The following is a 15,563-nucleotide window of genomic DNA, read 5'->3' on the forward strand; positions in this document are numbered from 1 at the left end:
AATTGGATTCATACTTTATATTAAATTAAACACGTGAAATATTTGATTGAAGATACTTTTGTATAATATATGTTTCAAAAAAAAAAAAGCATACCTTTTGTATAATATCCAAAGAGTTTAAGAAATTATTGAATTACGTTGACTGCTAACCTATAGGATTCAATTATGGGCCCTAAATGCATATTAAAAGCAATAAATCTATTCAATTTCCAAAATAGTAATGGTAAAAAAGAAAAGGATTAGAAGCTGAAACGAACATTTTCTATAAATACCACCACTATCCCACGCAAGTTCTCGCAAACTACTTCCGAAAAAATATCTCTTGCTTCTCTCTGTCAATCCCAACAACCAGAGATAGTGTTCGGGGACAGTTGAGTAACTGTAAGCGGTTTGCCTTTTCTGTGTTTCTGGTGGAGTTCATGTGTTTTTTAGCTGACTTTTTATTTTTATTTTTTTGAAACTTGTTTCGAGCTGATTTTTGCTTACGTTGAAGTGTGATTTATTTGGGAAAGGCTGATTCGTCTGCTTGGAATCATGCTTTTATTTCAGTGCTGATTGTGTATGTGGGAATGTGGAATCTGATCCGACGGTGGAAAATCTTTTATACTTCTTGTATATTTGCTTTGTTAGATTAGTTAATTGTTCGTGATGAATTTTGAAATAGTACAAAGAGTGTGAAATGATACCAAATTTGGGTCGGCCTTATATTTGATCGTATGTTTTGATCGGAACTTTTAATATTACGAATACGAATTAATTCAATTTTACTTTATCGTGTAATATTTCAAGCTTTTTATTTCAGTTTCGAGGCTGTGCTGAGATTAAAAATGGAGAAAATTCAGGCATATTTTATTGGTTTTTTGGCATTGTGCTACTGCACGGCCATATCTAATGCGGAGTATACGATTTACAAAGATCCAAAAAGACCCATTAATGATCGAATCAAGGATCTTATGGAGAAGATGACCTTAGAGGAAAAGATAGGCCAAATGACGCAAATTGAACGATCGGTTGCATCAATTGAAGTCATGAAGAAGTACTATATAGGTTCTCCCATCAATGCAGTCTTGTCCTCTATATGAACTTATATTTACTGCAACTCCTCAATCGATATACTTTTTTGAAATCTTGGGTTTGGGGCAGGAAGCGTGCTGAGTGGTGGAGGAAGTGTTCCGGCTTCACAGGCATCCCCTGAGACCTGGGTGGACATGGTGAACAGCTTTCAGAAGGGCTCATTGTCTACTAGGCTTGGAATTCCGATGATATACGGAATTGATGCGGTTCATGGACACAACAACGTGTATAAGGCTACAGTTTTTCCCCACAATGTTGGCCTTGGAGCTACTAGGCAAGTGGCTACACGGTTCTGCTGATTTGTTTCTTTGTTATCTTTGTTGTTTATCTTTGCAAAGATGGATCTTTGCTATTCCTTTTGGAGCTTTTGAAGGCAATGATCTTGTGAATTGTTTTCAAGAAAACTGAATGACCGAATCAAGAACGTCAAAACAAAGCGAAGCAGCCAATTTTACTAAAAAAATATTTGAAGCTTTTAGTTACAGTAATATATATGTGTGTGATTTTGACAGAGATCCTGGACTGGTAAAGAAAATTGGAGCTGCAACTGCACTTGAAGTCAGAGCTACTGGCATTCCATATGTTTTTGCTCCTTGCATTGCGGTAACTGGTCTATTGTAATTCATTCGTTATAAAATTTTGAGTGATTTTGACATAAGATATAATACCGAGTTCATTTCCACAAACAGGTTTGCAGAGATCCAAGATGGGGTCGATGTTATGAAAGCTACAGCGAAGATCCAGCCGTGGTTCGTTCCATGACAGAGATCATACCTGGATTACAGGGAGATATACCTGCAAATTCTTCTAAAGGAGTTCCCTTCATGGCTGGACAGTGAGTCTCTCTCTTGAATCTTAGTCCCTCCTTTCTTCGTATTTATTTACCATACATTATTTTTTGAATTTATATATGTTAGATGGTGAGCACAAAATAAAATATCCATTAGTATTGCTAAATGTGCGAGAAGGAAAGTTCCATGCGAATAGCTTCGCTGGAGGTTAAGTAATGGCACAACTCTCAAGGGATAATGACTCCATTGGCATCATGCAAAAGGTCGAGGACTAGTGTTATGGACCATAATTCCACCGTGTGAGTGGCGGGAAAGGGGCATGAATTAAGCAAATAAAACCACAGTTTGACTTGGCTAGATATTAACTGTTTGAAAAAGTTGCGTGTATATTTTTCTTGGTGAGGTGTGGCGATTGTGTGGCCTATTTTAGTGAAGGAAAGAGATGGATCTGTCTTGTGGTTACAATTGTGCGCCAATCCATTTCCAAGACTCGACGTGCGTAAGACTTATATACATTAATACTATATCCAATAGTCCGATTTTAATTTGGACAAGTGAGGTCTTAAATACGTGGCAAGTTGGCAACTATGACTAATTTTAGAGTGTGTTGTTTGTCTTGTATTGATTAACAAAGAAGATGGGCAGACAAAGGCGTAAGATTGGATTTTTTTATTTTTCTTATATTTCGTTTAATTGCTTTTGATTGTTTATGTAATTTACTTTTTAATTAAAATTAAAAAGCAAGAAGAAATATGATAATTAAAGTAGTGAAACGTATCTATTAACAAAATTATAATTATAAATATGCAAAAACAATGATAAATAAATTACATGTGTTTGTTTGTTTTTGGTTCAGGAATAAGGTAATAGCATGTGCGAAACACTATGTTGGTGATGGTGGAACCACAGAAGGGATAAATGAGAATAACACAGTAGCAACCAGGCATGGATTGCTCAGTATTCATATGCCAGCATACAACAATGCCATCATCAAAGGCGTTTCGACGGTCATGATCTCGTATTCGAGCTGGAATGGGATAAAGATGCATGCTAACCGCAATCTTGTCACTGGTTTTCTCAAGAACACTCAGAAATTCAGAGTATAATTTCGTTTGAAAGAAATTTAGAGTCAAAGTCTTGACATATGGTTTAAATGAATGAACTAAGCTCAGTTGTTAATGTTTGTGATTGAATCATTTCAGGGATTTGTGATCTCGGATTGGCAAGGAATTGATCGAATCACTTCTCCACCTCACGCGAACTATACTTACTCTATCCTAACTGGAATCAGTGCTGGAATTGACATGGTATCATTTGTTGCTTGAATGAATATATGCGATCATATGAGTTTGGTGTGAGTATATATTGATGAGCTATCTCGTATATATATTGCAGATCATGGTTCCCTATAATTATACTGAATTTATTGACGGCCTCATCTCCTTAGTGAAAAATGACTTCATTCCCATGACCCGAATTGATGATGCCGTGAAGAGGATTTTAAGAGTTAAATTTACAATGGGTCTCTTTGAGCATCCGTTGGCTGATTATAGCATGACCAAGTACCTAGGAAGCCAGGTTCACACGAAAATTCTCTTTATCTATGTCCTCCAAGAATAAATTTTTGAAGTTTTTGTATCATTCATGCTTAAACATAGGAACATAGAGAACTGGCGAGAGAAGCTGTAAGAAAATCGCTTGTTCTGCTTAAAAATGGCGGATCTGCAGACGAGCCGGTGATACCACTTCCTAAGAAGGCCTCAAAGATACTTGTTGCTGGAACACATGCTGACAATATTGGTAACCAGTGTGGCGGCTGGACGATTCAATGGCAAGGACAGAGTGGCAATATTACGTCTGGTAAATTCAACAACCTTTCATCTATCTATTCAGACATTTAGGGGGCTCTTAGCAATATTTTTGAATACCTGAAAGATTACACTTGCTATGATCAGGTACCACAATCTTGAATGCCATCAAGAACACAGTAGACCCTGAAACAGAAGTGGTGTTTGTGGAGAATCCCGACTCCGGATACGTTAAATCCCACAAATTCGACTATGCCATTGTTGTAGTTGGAGAACCACCTTACGCAGAGACATTTGGAGACAACCTTAATTTGACACTTCCTGATCCTGGACTGAGCAGCATAACAACTGTCTGTGGCTCGATAAAATGTGTAGTCGTTCTTATCACGGGCCGTCCAGTCGTGATTCAGCCATATCTGGTTCAAATCGATGCACTTGTAGCTGCTTGGCTTCCAGGAACAGAAGGCCAAGGTGTCGCTGATGTTCTGTATGGTGATTATGGTTTTTCGGGCAAACTTCCACGCACGTGGTTCAAAACCGTTGATCAACTTCCGATGAACGTCGGGGATCGACATTACGACCCGCTATTCCCATTTGGATATGGACTCACTACAGAATATGTGAAGGCTTAAATAGATTCTCACCTTTGTCGTTTGTCTGATTTAGAGTTTTATTAGAAAGAAAATAAAGTTGACATTCTTGATCATTTATTTATTTACTTTGTTGATCATTAGCTAGTAACTAGTTTATCCTATGTTCACTGCAAGTATTTATTAAAAACGCTACATTTTCTAAAAAGAAAAAAAAAGGTATTAAAAACGCTACTGCTGCTATCTTTAGTTGTTAATTCGGTTATCCAACTGGGCCTACCGGATCGCTGTCGATTGGACCTAATTTTTGGGCTCGTATATTTTGATTTCACTTTTTAAAACAAAATGTAGACAACGGCCCAAATGTTGTTAGAGACTTATAATAACTTAAAGTTTTTACCAAATATGGTTGAGTTCTAACATATCCGATATTATGGGAGAAATAGAATCAAACATGTTTCTTTGAAAATTATAGTCCTTGGCTTTAAATTATATGTTCGATGCAGAGCTTTAAAGTAAAAGTTCAAAAACAGAATGACAGAATTTCAGGTACCTTGAAGTGAAAGTTCTTGTGGGTATGGCTTCTGATCAATCAACTTTCTTATGTTTTTCCTCTTTCTCAAATTTTCTTAATATATGTTCTTGCGGACTTTAAGAGAGAGCATACGTCTGGAGTATCGCGAGGTTGATACCTTCTTTTTTATAAAAAAGATTCTGCTACATAATGCAACCGCTTCATATAGTCTAGAATAATCGTATTGATCTCTTTTTTTATTGGTTTTCAGTGACGGGCACTCGAGCTGATGAAGGGGTGAAGCTGAGTGGCCGTGGCCCATATTTATTTTCTTTAAAATTACCATTTTAAAACAAAGTTTTCTGAAACAATTCTTCTTTCAGACGATTTATAGATTAATAGAGACTGGTGACAGTGAGCAAATTTTTCAGAAAGCAATCCGAGAGCAAGGTCAAGGTCTGGTTTGTCTTCTGTTGCAACTATTCTCGTTCGGTTATCTTCAATTTCAATCTCTGCCTAACTTTTTTTATGTTTTCCTCTGGTGAAACATATTTGCTTTAATACATAAAAATGTTTGCCAGCCAGACATCGCCATCACTCAATTTTTTCCATGGTGGAAGAATATTTCTCGACATTTTGTGAACTCTCTTCTATAAATCGTTCATAATCGGCTTTGAAATAGCTCCTCGTTTTTTAGAGCTGACTTAATTTATTCAGTAAGTCATATTATTCACGCAGCTCTTGTAATTTTTGTTGCAGGTGATGGACACTCTTGCGGAAATTCAAGAGGAACATGTTGCAGTTAGAGAATTGGAGATGAAGCTTCTTGAATTGCAGCAGGTATGGTGGTTTCTTAGTTCTTACTATCTAGCCATCTGACATTATTTGAAAACATACATCAAACTCTTAAAGATTTGAGCAAATAGGGTGGCATGTAAATTTAGACATCCACTTGCACGTGCCTGTCCTTTACACATAAACATGTTTATATGAACTCGCAAGAGTATTCAAGTAAGTATTTTTTTCTTCTGTACCACTACCAGTTGCATAAACAGAATGGACTTGATATACTGCATGACATGATCGTATAATGTCAAAAACAAGCCAATATCCAATTTTATATTTGGTTTTAACTTGTAACTAGTTTTTATATCCTCACAATGTGGTTTTATATCTTCGCCTAACGTTTGGCTAAAGTTATTTATTTTTTTATCAAATGGCTACAGTTATTTTAAATAACTTATTAGCTCCCATATTTTTATAAGTTGTTTTCGCAAGGTCTTAATTTTTTTAAAATAAATTATTAAAATATTTAGATAGAATAAGATAATGGAATTTAAATATATCGATATATTTGATATGGTCAGATATTAGATATTTTTTTAATTATAATCAAAAGAAATTATATTATTACAATAGTAAAATAGTAGTTTTTGTATAAATAATTAATACATTAAAGATGATGAGCTAGCCAAATAAAATCATGACTTGAGCTTGAATTAGACTCGAAACAAATAATATTCAAACACGGCTAGAATTTAAGAACTTAAAGTATAAATTTAAATTTTTTTTTAATTTGAATTATCTTGAAACTCGATCAGGAGCCGGTATAAGACGTACAGAGATTTGAATTAATCATATAGTTGTGTGTATATATTATATACATGAACGTGTTAAAATTAAGAACACAAATTAAAAAATAGGAATCCTCGAATGACTTCTTCGAAGCCATAACTCAAACATGACCATGTAAAAAGGGTCAAAATCAACTGGCAAATGGTGCCACTGGAAATGGTTTTGCACCTTCATCACGTGATTCTGCAACTTCAAGTACTCATCGAAGCTTATTTGTTGGAGTATTTTCTTCAGAATTGGGATATCCATGGTCGCAACAACAACTGAGAATCTGTTCCAATTCAAGATATCAGCATAAGGAAGGTCGTAGTGATCTGCTAAAATCACCGGCACGCAACCGTAGTACAATGCATCCCCTACTCGAGCTGTGTTCACTTCGAATCCTTTGGCGTGTATGCAGTACTTGCTACTCAAAAGGGCTTCTGAGTATGGCGTTTTGAGACGGGCTCGATGGACCAAAATCTCAGTGTCGTTTTTCCAGTGTTCAACCAAAGACTGTCGCACCCGAGAGTTCATTGCTCCAGCATAGAAGGCAAGATTTTTCCTGCAAAGTGAGTGTCCTATTTTATGTTAAAAAACACTACGTTGCATGGTAGTTTAAATAGGTCTGGGAGTTTATATATAGGATACCTTTCTGATGGCGAACGAACCGGATGCTTTCCTTTCCTGGGCCAAATCTGAGGTATAGACGCATCTTTATGAGCAACATACCCCTGCAAGAAGTAGCTCGATGAACACACAACTTGGATCGAGTTCACCTTCACTTCAACCGCTTTGTCCGTAGCTGATCTCCCAACAGAGTGACAGGCGACGTAGAAATGATCGGCCCCAGCGGTTCGATTCCAGTAAGGATAGTCACGGCCGATGTTTCGGACGTAATCTTTGATGAAATCTTGAATCCCTCTAACCCCAATCCTCTTGTCATTTCTCAGTTCGGCAATCGAAAACGGCAAGTAAAATAGGTCTGCCTCTGAAGGGTCGTCTGTGAGGAAATGGCTACTGAAAAGGGATTTCTTGAAGTAGCTTTCGCTGGCGTAGTTTCCAGTGGGTTCAGAATCCACAGCAAGCAGCACGTTGGCGAAAGGGTCGTTCTTTTGGTAGGGATATGAGAATATTTTTAGGGTTCTATTCATTTCATGGTACTCCTTTACGTCGTCGTTTTCCTCCATGCTCCCTGAAAAATAAAAATCACAATTTTAGCGCGAACATTATCCCTGCAATTATTAATACTAGCTTGCGTGCCAAAATACGTCTGAATTGAGGAGATCATGTAGTGGATGAAGTTATTTTTATCATTAAACTTGGGAAATATAGTAAGGGTTAAAAAGGGAAAAAATGCTAGATTCAACTTGATACTAAAAATGGTTTTCATACCCAAATCAATCCTAATATAAAAACTAGTTACTATGCACACGCGTGCAGTCTTTTTTAGCATTATCGATGAACTAAAGTGAAATTTGACAAATTATGGAGGGACTAAATTGATATTTAAATTGTTGATATAAAAAAAATAAAAATGAAAATGTGTGTTGAATTTTTTTAAAAAAAAAAAAACAAAAACAAAAAAAAATGTTATATTAGTATCAAATAAGAGTAAATTTGAAAGAAAAATTTGGTGTCCTTTATAGGTGGTTACTATCATATCCTCAAATTTAATAAAATAGAATATAAAATAATAATAAAGATGTATAATTTGAATTTTGTGCATCCGCATCTCAGCAATGGACACAGAATTGAGAACGATGGACGGAATTTATATCAAAATTATATATATATATATACCATTCACAATCATCAAAGTAGAATTCCAGTCGGATGCAGACGTACCAGATATACATAATTAAACTTTCGGAAGAAGCCCAAACGTTGTATGAAGAAATTGTAATATGCGCAAATAATCGTGTATCGAATAGTTCAACAGGAACAATTATTCCATGGACTTGGCATATTCGTGCGATGCTTGTCATTGGAGTTTACTAATTTTTTTATGATTTCTCTTGCATCTAGATCTAGATTATTACATTATATTGTAAATTGGAAATAAAAATAAAACAATAAAGAATATTTATCATACTATATGCTAAACAATGTCACGATTGTAGAAATATTTAACTCCTCTTGACCAGTCATCGTTAGCCACATCTTCTTCACGTATGTTAAAGAAATAGCAGCAATGTAATCAATCACCGGCAAATAATTAATATACCACATATATATATATATATATATATGTGGTACATATATATATATATATATATATATATATATATTATATTAACCAAGTAAATAATGTCATTTAACTTTTCTAATTCCATCGCTGACATCATGAATTTGAACTTAACAAAATTGGGGAGGCGACGTCGTGGACATGGGAAACATTCAAAATTCCACAAGATTCTCTAGCTCTTTTCTCCCAAAATATTCATCATTTGTATTAGAAATAACCAATTTACAAAATCATATTTGAAATTTTTAATTTTACTTATTCGTTGTACATAATGTATATATAAGCAATAATTTTTGCCAAATTAGATTCTAATTAATATAACTTAGATTTTGGCAAAATGGAAATATATTTTATTTACGGTTGAAGTCGTCGTAACTTTGATGGTTTTCTACAATACAATAAAATGAACCAAAACAAGTTCATCAAGAACTTGGATTTAAGCTTATTGCTAACTACCAGTGATAAATCAAATAAGAAGGGCAAAAAATGATGTGAAAGAGAATTCTTACCTGTTGAGTCCATTTTTGCCGCCTCTTTTAGCCATTGATCCCTTTGAAGATCGTCTCCGGCGGTACTGCCAACAGCGGAGCTCGTGGAAAACGGCGGGCTTCTGGTTCTGTTACTCCGGCAGATTCATGAAACCTAAAATCTGCAGTACTATCTCGAGGTTCTTGATCATGATCATCCTGTCGCAGCACTGAAACCTGTGCGATTGAGTTCTGATTTAGCTTTGGCTGCTCAAGGAACTGATTTGCATGGAGCCTGGTCGTCGGGTCGGGTGGGATGCTGTTGCTGAGATTTGGCGTAGAAGAAGCGTAGAAGATGATCGGAATTGCAGAGATGAAAGCTAAGATGAAAGGGAGAAAGAACAATGGCGATCCTTTGGTTGAATCTTTTCTCAGACGACGAGAGAGAGAAGCGTTGAAGAAGAGACCTCGTACATTGGAGGCCGCCATGTGAGAATTAGAGTTCGAGAAATTATGTTGGGACGACCACATGGGTTTCGAAATAGTCAATACAACTAGCCACGGGGAATGCAATTTGGATTATCTTATGTGTAAATCGAATATTAAATAAATTATCTTTTAACCCTATCAATTTCATTGTAATTTAATATTATTATAAACTTTTTTAAAATTAATCAACGTGATTGGTCAAATCGAATGAACTAATGGTTGTTAGAGCTCTTAAAGGAGCATAGGCAAGATCAGAGCATTTTGACATTAGTTTTGGGACAAAGGAAATAAACAATGGATGGAAATTTTTTTGTTAATTAATTTGTTTGGTTTTGAGTTTTGTTTTATTTAGTTTTCGAATTGTGATTTTGGTACTTTAGTTTTTAATTTTCAGTTATTTTGTCTGATTGTCGACGTGACATCAGACAAATCGACAATTTCTTGTTTCACGTTATTATTTTCAGATGTCACGTCACAGATAAAAAAACAAAGTTAATGCACAAAACTCAAAATAAAAAAAGTTAGTGGAAAAAAAAATAAAATTTCGCAGTAATAAAAGCTGGTGATGCAATAAAAATGTGTTGATTTAAGGTAGAGGCATGATCTATATGTTTTTTTCAGCTGCATATTTAGATTTATATGCAGACTAGATTTTTGGACCAATGATAAACTAACATGTCGTACAAGCCGACTAATGAATTTTGAATTTTATAATATGACCCAAATCAACATATTCCATATGTAGCTAAAATTACAAGATCAATCCCCTACGACAACAAGGGTACGAGTATTTTATTGAGTTTGTTTTATCAAAAGATTAAGTTGAACAATATTTTACATTAGGATTTGTACAAAGCCTGTACGTTATCATGTAAGTTACGAGCTTAAATTAACGGAAAATGATTTGTTGATGAAGAGTATACGGTTATTTTACGAATAAGGCTCGGAGTTAAGTAATTAAACTTGTGCGGGTAAAATCCTCTAAAATCTCGGTTCATCCCGAATTTCGCTCCATTCATGTCCTGAAAAAATCATAGCAAACTCGTGAGACCGTTTCACAATAGACATATTTTTAAAAAATTTGGGATACCTTAAATTTAAACATTTTCCTATTTATTTCAATATTTCACAATATCACACCTAATATAAATTAACATCCATATATGATAAATAAACAAACAAATAAAAAAAGTGATTTATTTTTTTAAGATAAAATCATGAAAATATATTCAAACTAGAAAAACTTTTATATCATGCCGTATTCAAATATCATAATATTGTAATGAATAATTTTTTATTTTCGTGCAATTGCAAACTGATCAAAATCTAAACTAATTGTATTAACATTGATATAGTGCAAAATTCTATGAAATGCAGTAGCATTAATGATTATCTTTATGAAAATAACAGGAAACTCGATCATATATATTATTTGTATAGTAGGCATTAATATATCTTTTATCCCCATGAATCACAAGTTGGTGTAAACAATGATTTTATATGTTGAGAACTATTAAAATATAATTCTAATTTTCAAATCATGAAATAATCGAACCAAGGTAATATTATATTAATATTCTCGACGAAAAATGGTGTAGCGTTGTGGCACAAACATGAAACTGACGTATATAATATTATATTAATATTTTCGATGAAAAATATCTAAAATTATCAACTTTATTTGAAGCTTCCGTGGCCTGAAATGTCGTCTAAAGTACCCTTCACCATTCAATTCAAATTTTTTGAAAGGTCGACTAAATCGCATTACCAACACCAGGTTGATTTAATAATTCTGATGCTTCAGGGACATTCCACGTGATACTTCGATTTCTGGGGATTTTTATAAACTAAAATTCTAGTAGGCGAGGATTTATTTATAATCACAAAAAATCTTTGCTTTGAAATTTATTTACAACCAAATATCGCCATCTTATTTTCAAATTTAATATTTTTATAACATAACAAAAAGAAGACCTCATTGGAAGTGTAAAATGACAAAAATTTCCTGCGAAAATTATACGTGTAAGCTAGTCAAAACATATATATAATTTTGATACGTTATATTCTACCAACTGTATCTACTTCACATTACATATGCATGCACATCCACTAAGTGAGCGCATACATATATGAGCGCAATTGATGAGCAATATATCGAAATTATATATATATATATATATATATATATAGTTGTTGCACTAGAAACTTCATGCTAAAAAAAATATATGTGAATTAGTGTCTTATTTAATAATATTTCAAACAGAGCATGTATTAACCTAATCGTGAAGACAAAAAGGGAATTGTGTTGGCAAGGCTTCTTTATGGGTTTGGAACTTTGGATAAACGTTGCACACATGGACTCGAGCTCGAATAGCACTATACTCAAACTTGACTCGCATGTGCATCAAGAATGTTTTTATGAATTAGTTATCATTATTATAGGTAACTTTTAAAAAAGGATATCTTAGTATCAAATATCATCATGGATAAGTTTGACTCGATATCGATTAGTTGACTTATATATGCTTGAGGTTGACTCAGATGTTGAAAGCAGCTCGCAAGGGAATGGACTAGCTTGAACCACAATTTGGATGATAGAAATGTGGTCACTAAATAAGTGTCACCATTATAGTGACTTCAAATTCGTAGTCATCTTGCAATTTCGAGTCTACTTAAGTATGGGTAAAATGAACACCGAGAATATAGAAAGTCATGCCACAGGTCCCTGAATCAAGTTGAACAAAATAAACTCATGATGTGTATCGAGCATACCCTTGGCAGCAATTCCCACTATGACCGCCGGGGTCTGCACAAATATTACCTCGCAGCTCGCAGGGTAATTAAGAATTAAGTTAGTGGTATTGAAACAACAGACATATCTGTATACCATAAATAGAAGTCAACTAGGTAAGTCGGAACTACACCTACCAGGAATTTGTTTTGCACTGGAAGTTTGGTTTCATCGAACAGTCTTTTCCTCGAAACTGTACTTGCCTTTTTCTATAATATCTCCCTCGTTATTCTACAGCGAGTAAATTATAGCATGGCATCAGCATGAGAAACTGTCAGATCCATATCCCAAAACACAATTTTTGAAAACATTTTAGAACACGGACATACTAATTAGTGTCTTACAGCAAAAAGTTTTTGTTCACGACCAACCTGTGCTATCATCTTTATACCACTAATTCACCTTAAAAAATAAAAAGTATAAACAGTTCCAAAATATTTGATATTCAGAAAATCTCGACAGGCAAGACAAGTATCTGTGGTCGATGATACATTTTTGTAACCTTTATGGCCGAACTCTACAGTTCACAAAATAAATATGAGATGCGTGCGCCTCATATTGATCATAAATTTCTGATGCATCAAGGATAGTTCTTAGTTCAATGAGGGAAAAAAAAGTTGAAGCCATTTAAACTATTTCAACTGCAGTTGGATATAATTTTACCAAGATTGCAAGGAATGTAACTATTAAGAGTGATTCGATTGAATAATGACATTTGTGTTGTATAAAAGATTTGTTTCGCATGATTTTAAAAGATTTGATCCTGCATCGTTGGCCGTCCTTAGAACTGAACCCTCGAAATCAAACATAGTGCTAAGTAATCAAGCAAGCAAACTTTGAATTCAAAAGCCACCTAAATTTGAATTCAAATAACACCATTTTTGAATTATAAACAATGTGTTGATTAGTAAAAAATTATTAGGTTTGATTATGTATGCAATGATGCTTTAATTTTTGTTTTTCCCAAAACTTCACCTATAAATACTTTCCATTACTCATTTCTAAATCACACCAAAAACACAAAATCCTCTCATTTATAATTATAAGTGTAGAAGTGAGACAAATGATTTAGTGTGAGATTTCTTAAGGTGTGTTTATCTTTGGAAGGAATATGACTAGTGTAGATAAAGTAAGTGTTAAAATCAGATTGTTCTGAGTGAAATATTTTGTATTCTCAATTCTCTTGTCTTCTTTGTTATTAATAAAGAAGTGATCTCTTTGAGAGGTTTAGATTGGACGTAGCCCAATCTTGGGGTGAACCACTATAAATATTGGTGTTTATCTTATTCATTGTTGATATTATTTATGATGTTCCACTGCGATGTTACCCTGTTTATTTGCTTTTGCTTGATATCCCAACGCATAGCAAGTGATAATGGTGGCCATATCGCTAACATTCCGTATCGTTCTCCCAGCAACGTCAATTTTCCGCATCCCACTATATATTTCCATAGAATTATATATAAAACATCAAATTATTGTCAGCGACTCATCTCGCCCCCTCTAGTTGATTAGCCAAATACACGAGAAATCGTGTCAGTTAGTGCGCGTGTGAGTGCAAGCAATGGTGTAGAATGAAGCGAAATACCACTATAGATGTATTCATCTCTCTCTGCTTCTGAAGTTGACTCTTCTTCCCTCAACAAAAGACCTAATATTTTCCTGATTATATTTGGATCTGCCTCTGTTCTTTTCGCCCGCCTATACTGAGACACGATCAATTCCCTCGTACTGATACAAGTACTCAAAGCTTCAAGACATTTGTGTGCTCATTTTCCCTGTTCTATTCAGAATGGGGCCTGAGGTATCTTCAGGAAACATGCGGGAACTTATTCCAAGCAGACTGAAAAGCTCTGCATTGCTGCGCGCATTCCTTGCCAGACGCATCTAGATTCTCGCATTCAAGAATGCATAGCTAAGCAGTAAGCACCACGTATCAATTTCTTGTCTTGGGCGGGAAAAAAATTGAGCAGTTGGAGGGAACTTAGCGGAATGCATTCGTAATTATGGCATATAGTTTTTTTCCTATATATAATCGCGTATATTCACATTGTTAATTGTCAATCATATATATATCTGACAAATTCAATTGTGTCGAAGTTTCAAATTTGGACGAGGTTTTAGGTCCGAGATATATTAAGTGGCAAATTCAAGATTGTCTTTTTGAAGCAGCAAAGATTAGGAAAAGAAGAAGAAAGTTCCAAAATTTGAGAGGTAGATTGAAGGAATAGAATTCAGTTATTAAAGATACAAGATACAAAAGACCTGATTCTCTCCTTCCACTCATGCAACAATTTTTAAATTTAAAGAAGAAATTAAATTTACAGATGATGGAGTAATGAAAAAAATTAGAAGTGGATAATGTTTTAAAATAAAAGTGAAAAGTTGAAAATCTTAAATGAGTAGTATTTGATAAATAATTGATTTTAACACTAACTTGTTATTAGGATTATTTTTGTAAAAGTATAATCATCATCATACCAGCTTCTGAATTTTAATTAAATTAAGTATAAGTTAACACATAATATATTTATTTACAAGCGTAACACTTAAAAAATGTTTAATCGGTAATTTATAATTAGTAAGAATCTAAATCTTAACAAGTATATGTTAATATAATTATTTATAAAAATAAATTACAAAGATAATAAAAAACACGCACAAGCACAAAAACTCATGAAAATACTGTGTAATAGATTTGGTTGTTTATTTGTATTTTCTTTTCTCGAGATCATGGTTTATTTCATCCTATCCATGTGGGCATTGCCCCCATGATAGGATGGATGACCAAGATTTGCTCATGCATATATAGGACCCACTTTTTTTTTTGAAATTGTATGTGTGGCAAGATCTTACCCGTTGAAATTGAAGTGAGGGTAGTGCCCACATAAGGTAGGATCTCATTAACCCGAGATCATAAGCAATATTGAGGTGCACGCTCAAGTCTAGTAATTAGTACGGACAACTATATTATATTTTTGTAACAGTAAAATAATATCATACTTGTATTCTTAAAAAAAATATGATCGCGTTATCTCATTACCTATATATGACCACAATGTTATCATTTATATTCTACTGGTGACATTTTGTGTATGTTTATGTGATGGAAAATTTTTTTATCTAAAGATTAAATATGACATTTTTATTATTTTCAAGTTAATAGTTTTTTAATAT

The 15,563-nt window shown here is 34.1% G+C and overlaps 2 protein-coding genes and 1 long non-coding RNA gene across 3 annotated transcripts; 2 read left to right on the forward strand and 1 right to left on the reverse strand.

Moving 5' to 3' along the window:
• Nucleotides 1-240: 240 nt before the first annotated feature.
• LOC142545688 (uncharacterized) lies at nucleotides 241-4,406 on the forward strand. The gene is made up of 10 exons (XM_075653026.1): nucleotides 241-381; nucleotides 803-1,047; nucleotides 1,144-1,348; nucleotides 1,587-1,677; nucleotides 1,764-1,909; nucleotides 2,722-2,965; nucleotides 3,068-3,172; nucleotides 3,261-3,443; nucleotides 3,524-3,725; nucleotides 3,821-4,406. The coding sequence occupies exons 2-10, from the start codon at nucleotides 828-830 to the stop codon at nucleotides 4,303-4,305; spliced, it is 1,881 nt and encodes a 626-aa protein (XP_075509141.1). The 5' UTR covers nucleotides 241-381; nucleotides 803-827; the 3' UTR covers nucleotides 4,306-4,406.
• A 518-nt stretch (nucleotides 4,407-4,924) lies between these two features.
• LOC142544607 (uncharacterized) lies at nucleotides 4,925-5,787 on the forward strand. The gene is made up of 3 exons (XR_012820068.1): nucleotides 4,925-5,074; nucleotides 5,161-5,233; nucleotides 5,537-5,787. It is a non-coding gene; the product is annotated as an uncharacterized LOC142544607 (long non-coding RNA).
• Nucleotides 5,788-6,394: 607 nt separating this feature from the next.
• LOC142544608 (putative glycosyltransferase At5g03795) lies at nucleotides 6,395-7,556 on the reverse strand. The gene is made up of 2 exons (XM_075651638.1): nucleotides 7,043-7,556; nucleotides 6,395-6,956 (listed from the first exon to the last, which is right to left on the reverse strand). The coding sequence occupies exons 1-2, from the start codon at nucleotides 7,543-7,545 to the stop codon at nucleotides 6,470-6,472; spliced, it is 990 nt and encodes a 329-aa protein (XP_075507753.1). The 5' UTR covers nucleotides 7,546-7,556; the 3' UTR covers nucleotides 6,395-6,469.
• Between the last annotated feature and the right edge of the window lie 8,007 nt (nucleotides 7,557-15,563).

The sequence above is a fragment of the Primulina tabacum genome, chromosome 5 (genome assembly GCF_025594145.1).
Source record: "Primulina tabacum isolate GXHZ01 chromosome 5, ASM2559414v2, whole genome shotgun sequence".
NCBI lineage: Eukaryota > Viridiplantae > Streptophyta > Magnoliopsida > Lamiales > Gesneriaceae > Primulina > Primulina tabacum.

Coding starts and splice junctions, on each gene's coding strand:
- LOC142545688 (XM_075653026.1), top strand. CDS start 828: ATGGAGAAAATTCAGGCATATTTTATTGGTTTTTTGGCATTGTGCTAC. Junction 2,966..3,067: donor AGAACACTCAGAAATTCAGA/GTATAATTTCGT, acceptor GAATCATTTCAG/GGATTTGTGATCTCGGATTG. Junction 3,726..3,820: donor GAGTGGCAATATTACGTCTG/GTAAATTCAACA, acceptor TGCTATGATCAG/GTACCACAATCTTGAATGCC.
- LOC142544608 (XM_075651638.1), bottom strand. CDS start 7,545: ATGAATAGAACCCTAAAAATATTCTCATATCCCTACCAAAAGAACGAC. Junction 6,957..7,042: donor GTTCGTTCGCCATCAGAAAG/GTATCCTATATA, acceptor CTCACTTTGCAG/GAAAAATCTTGCCTTCTATG.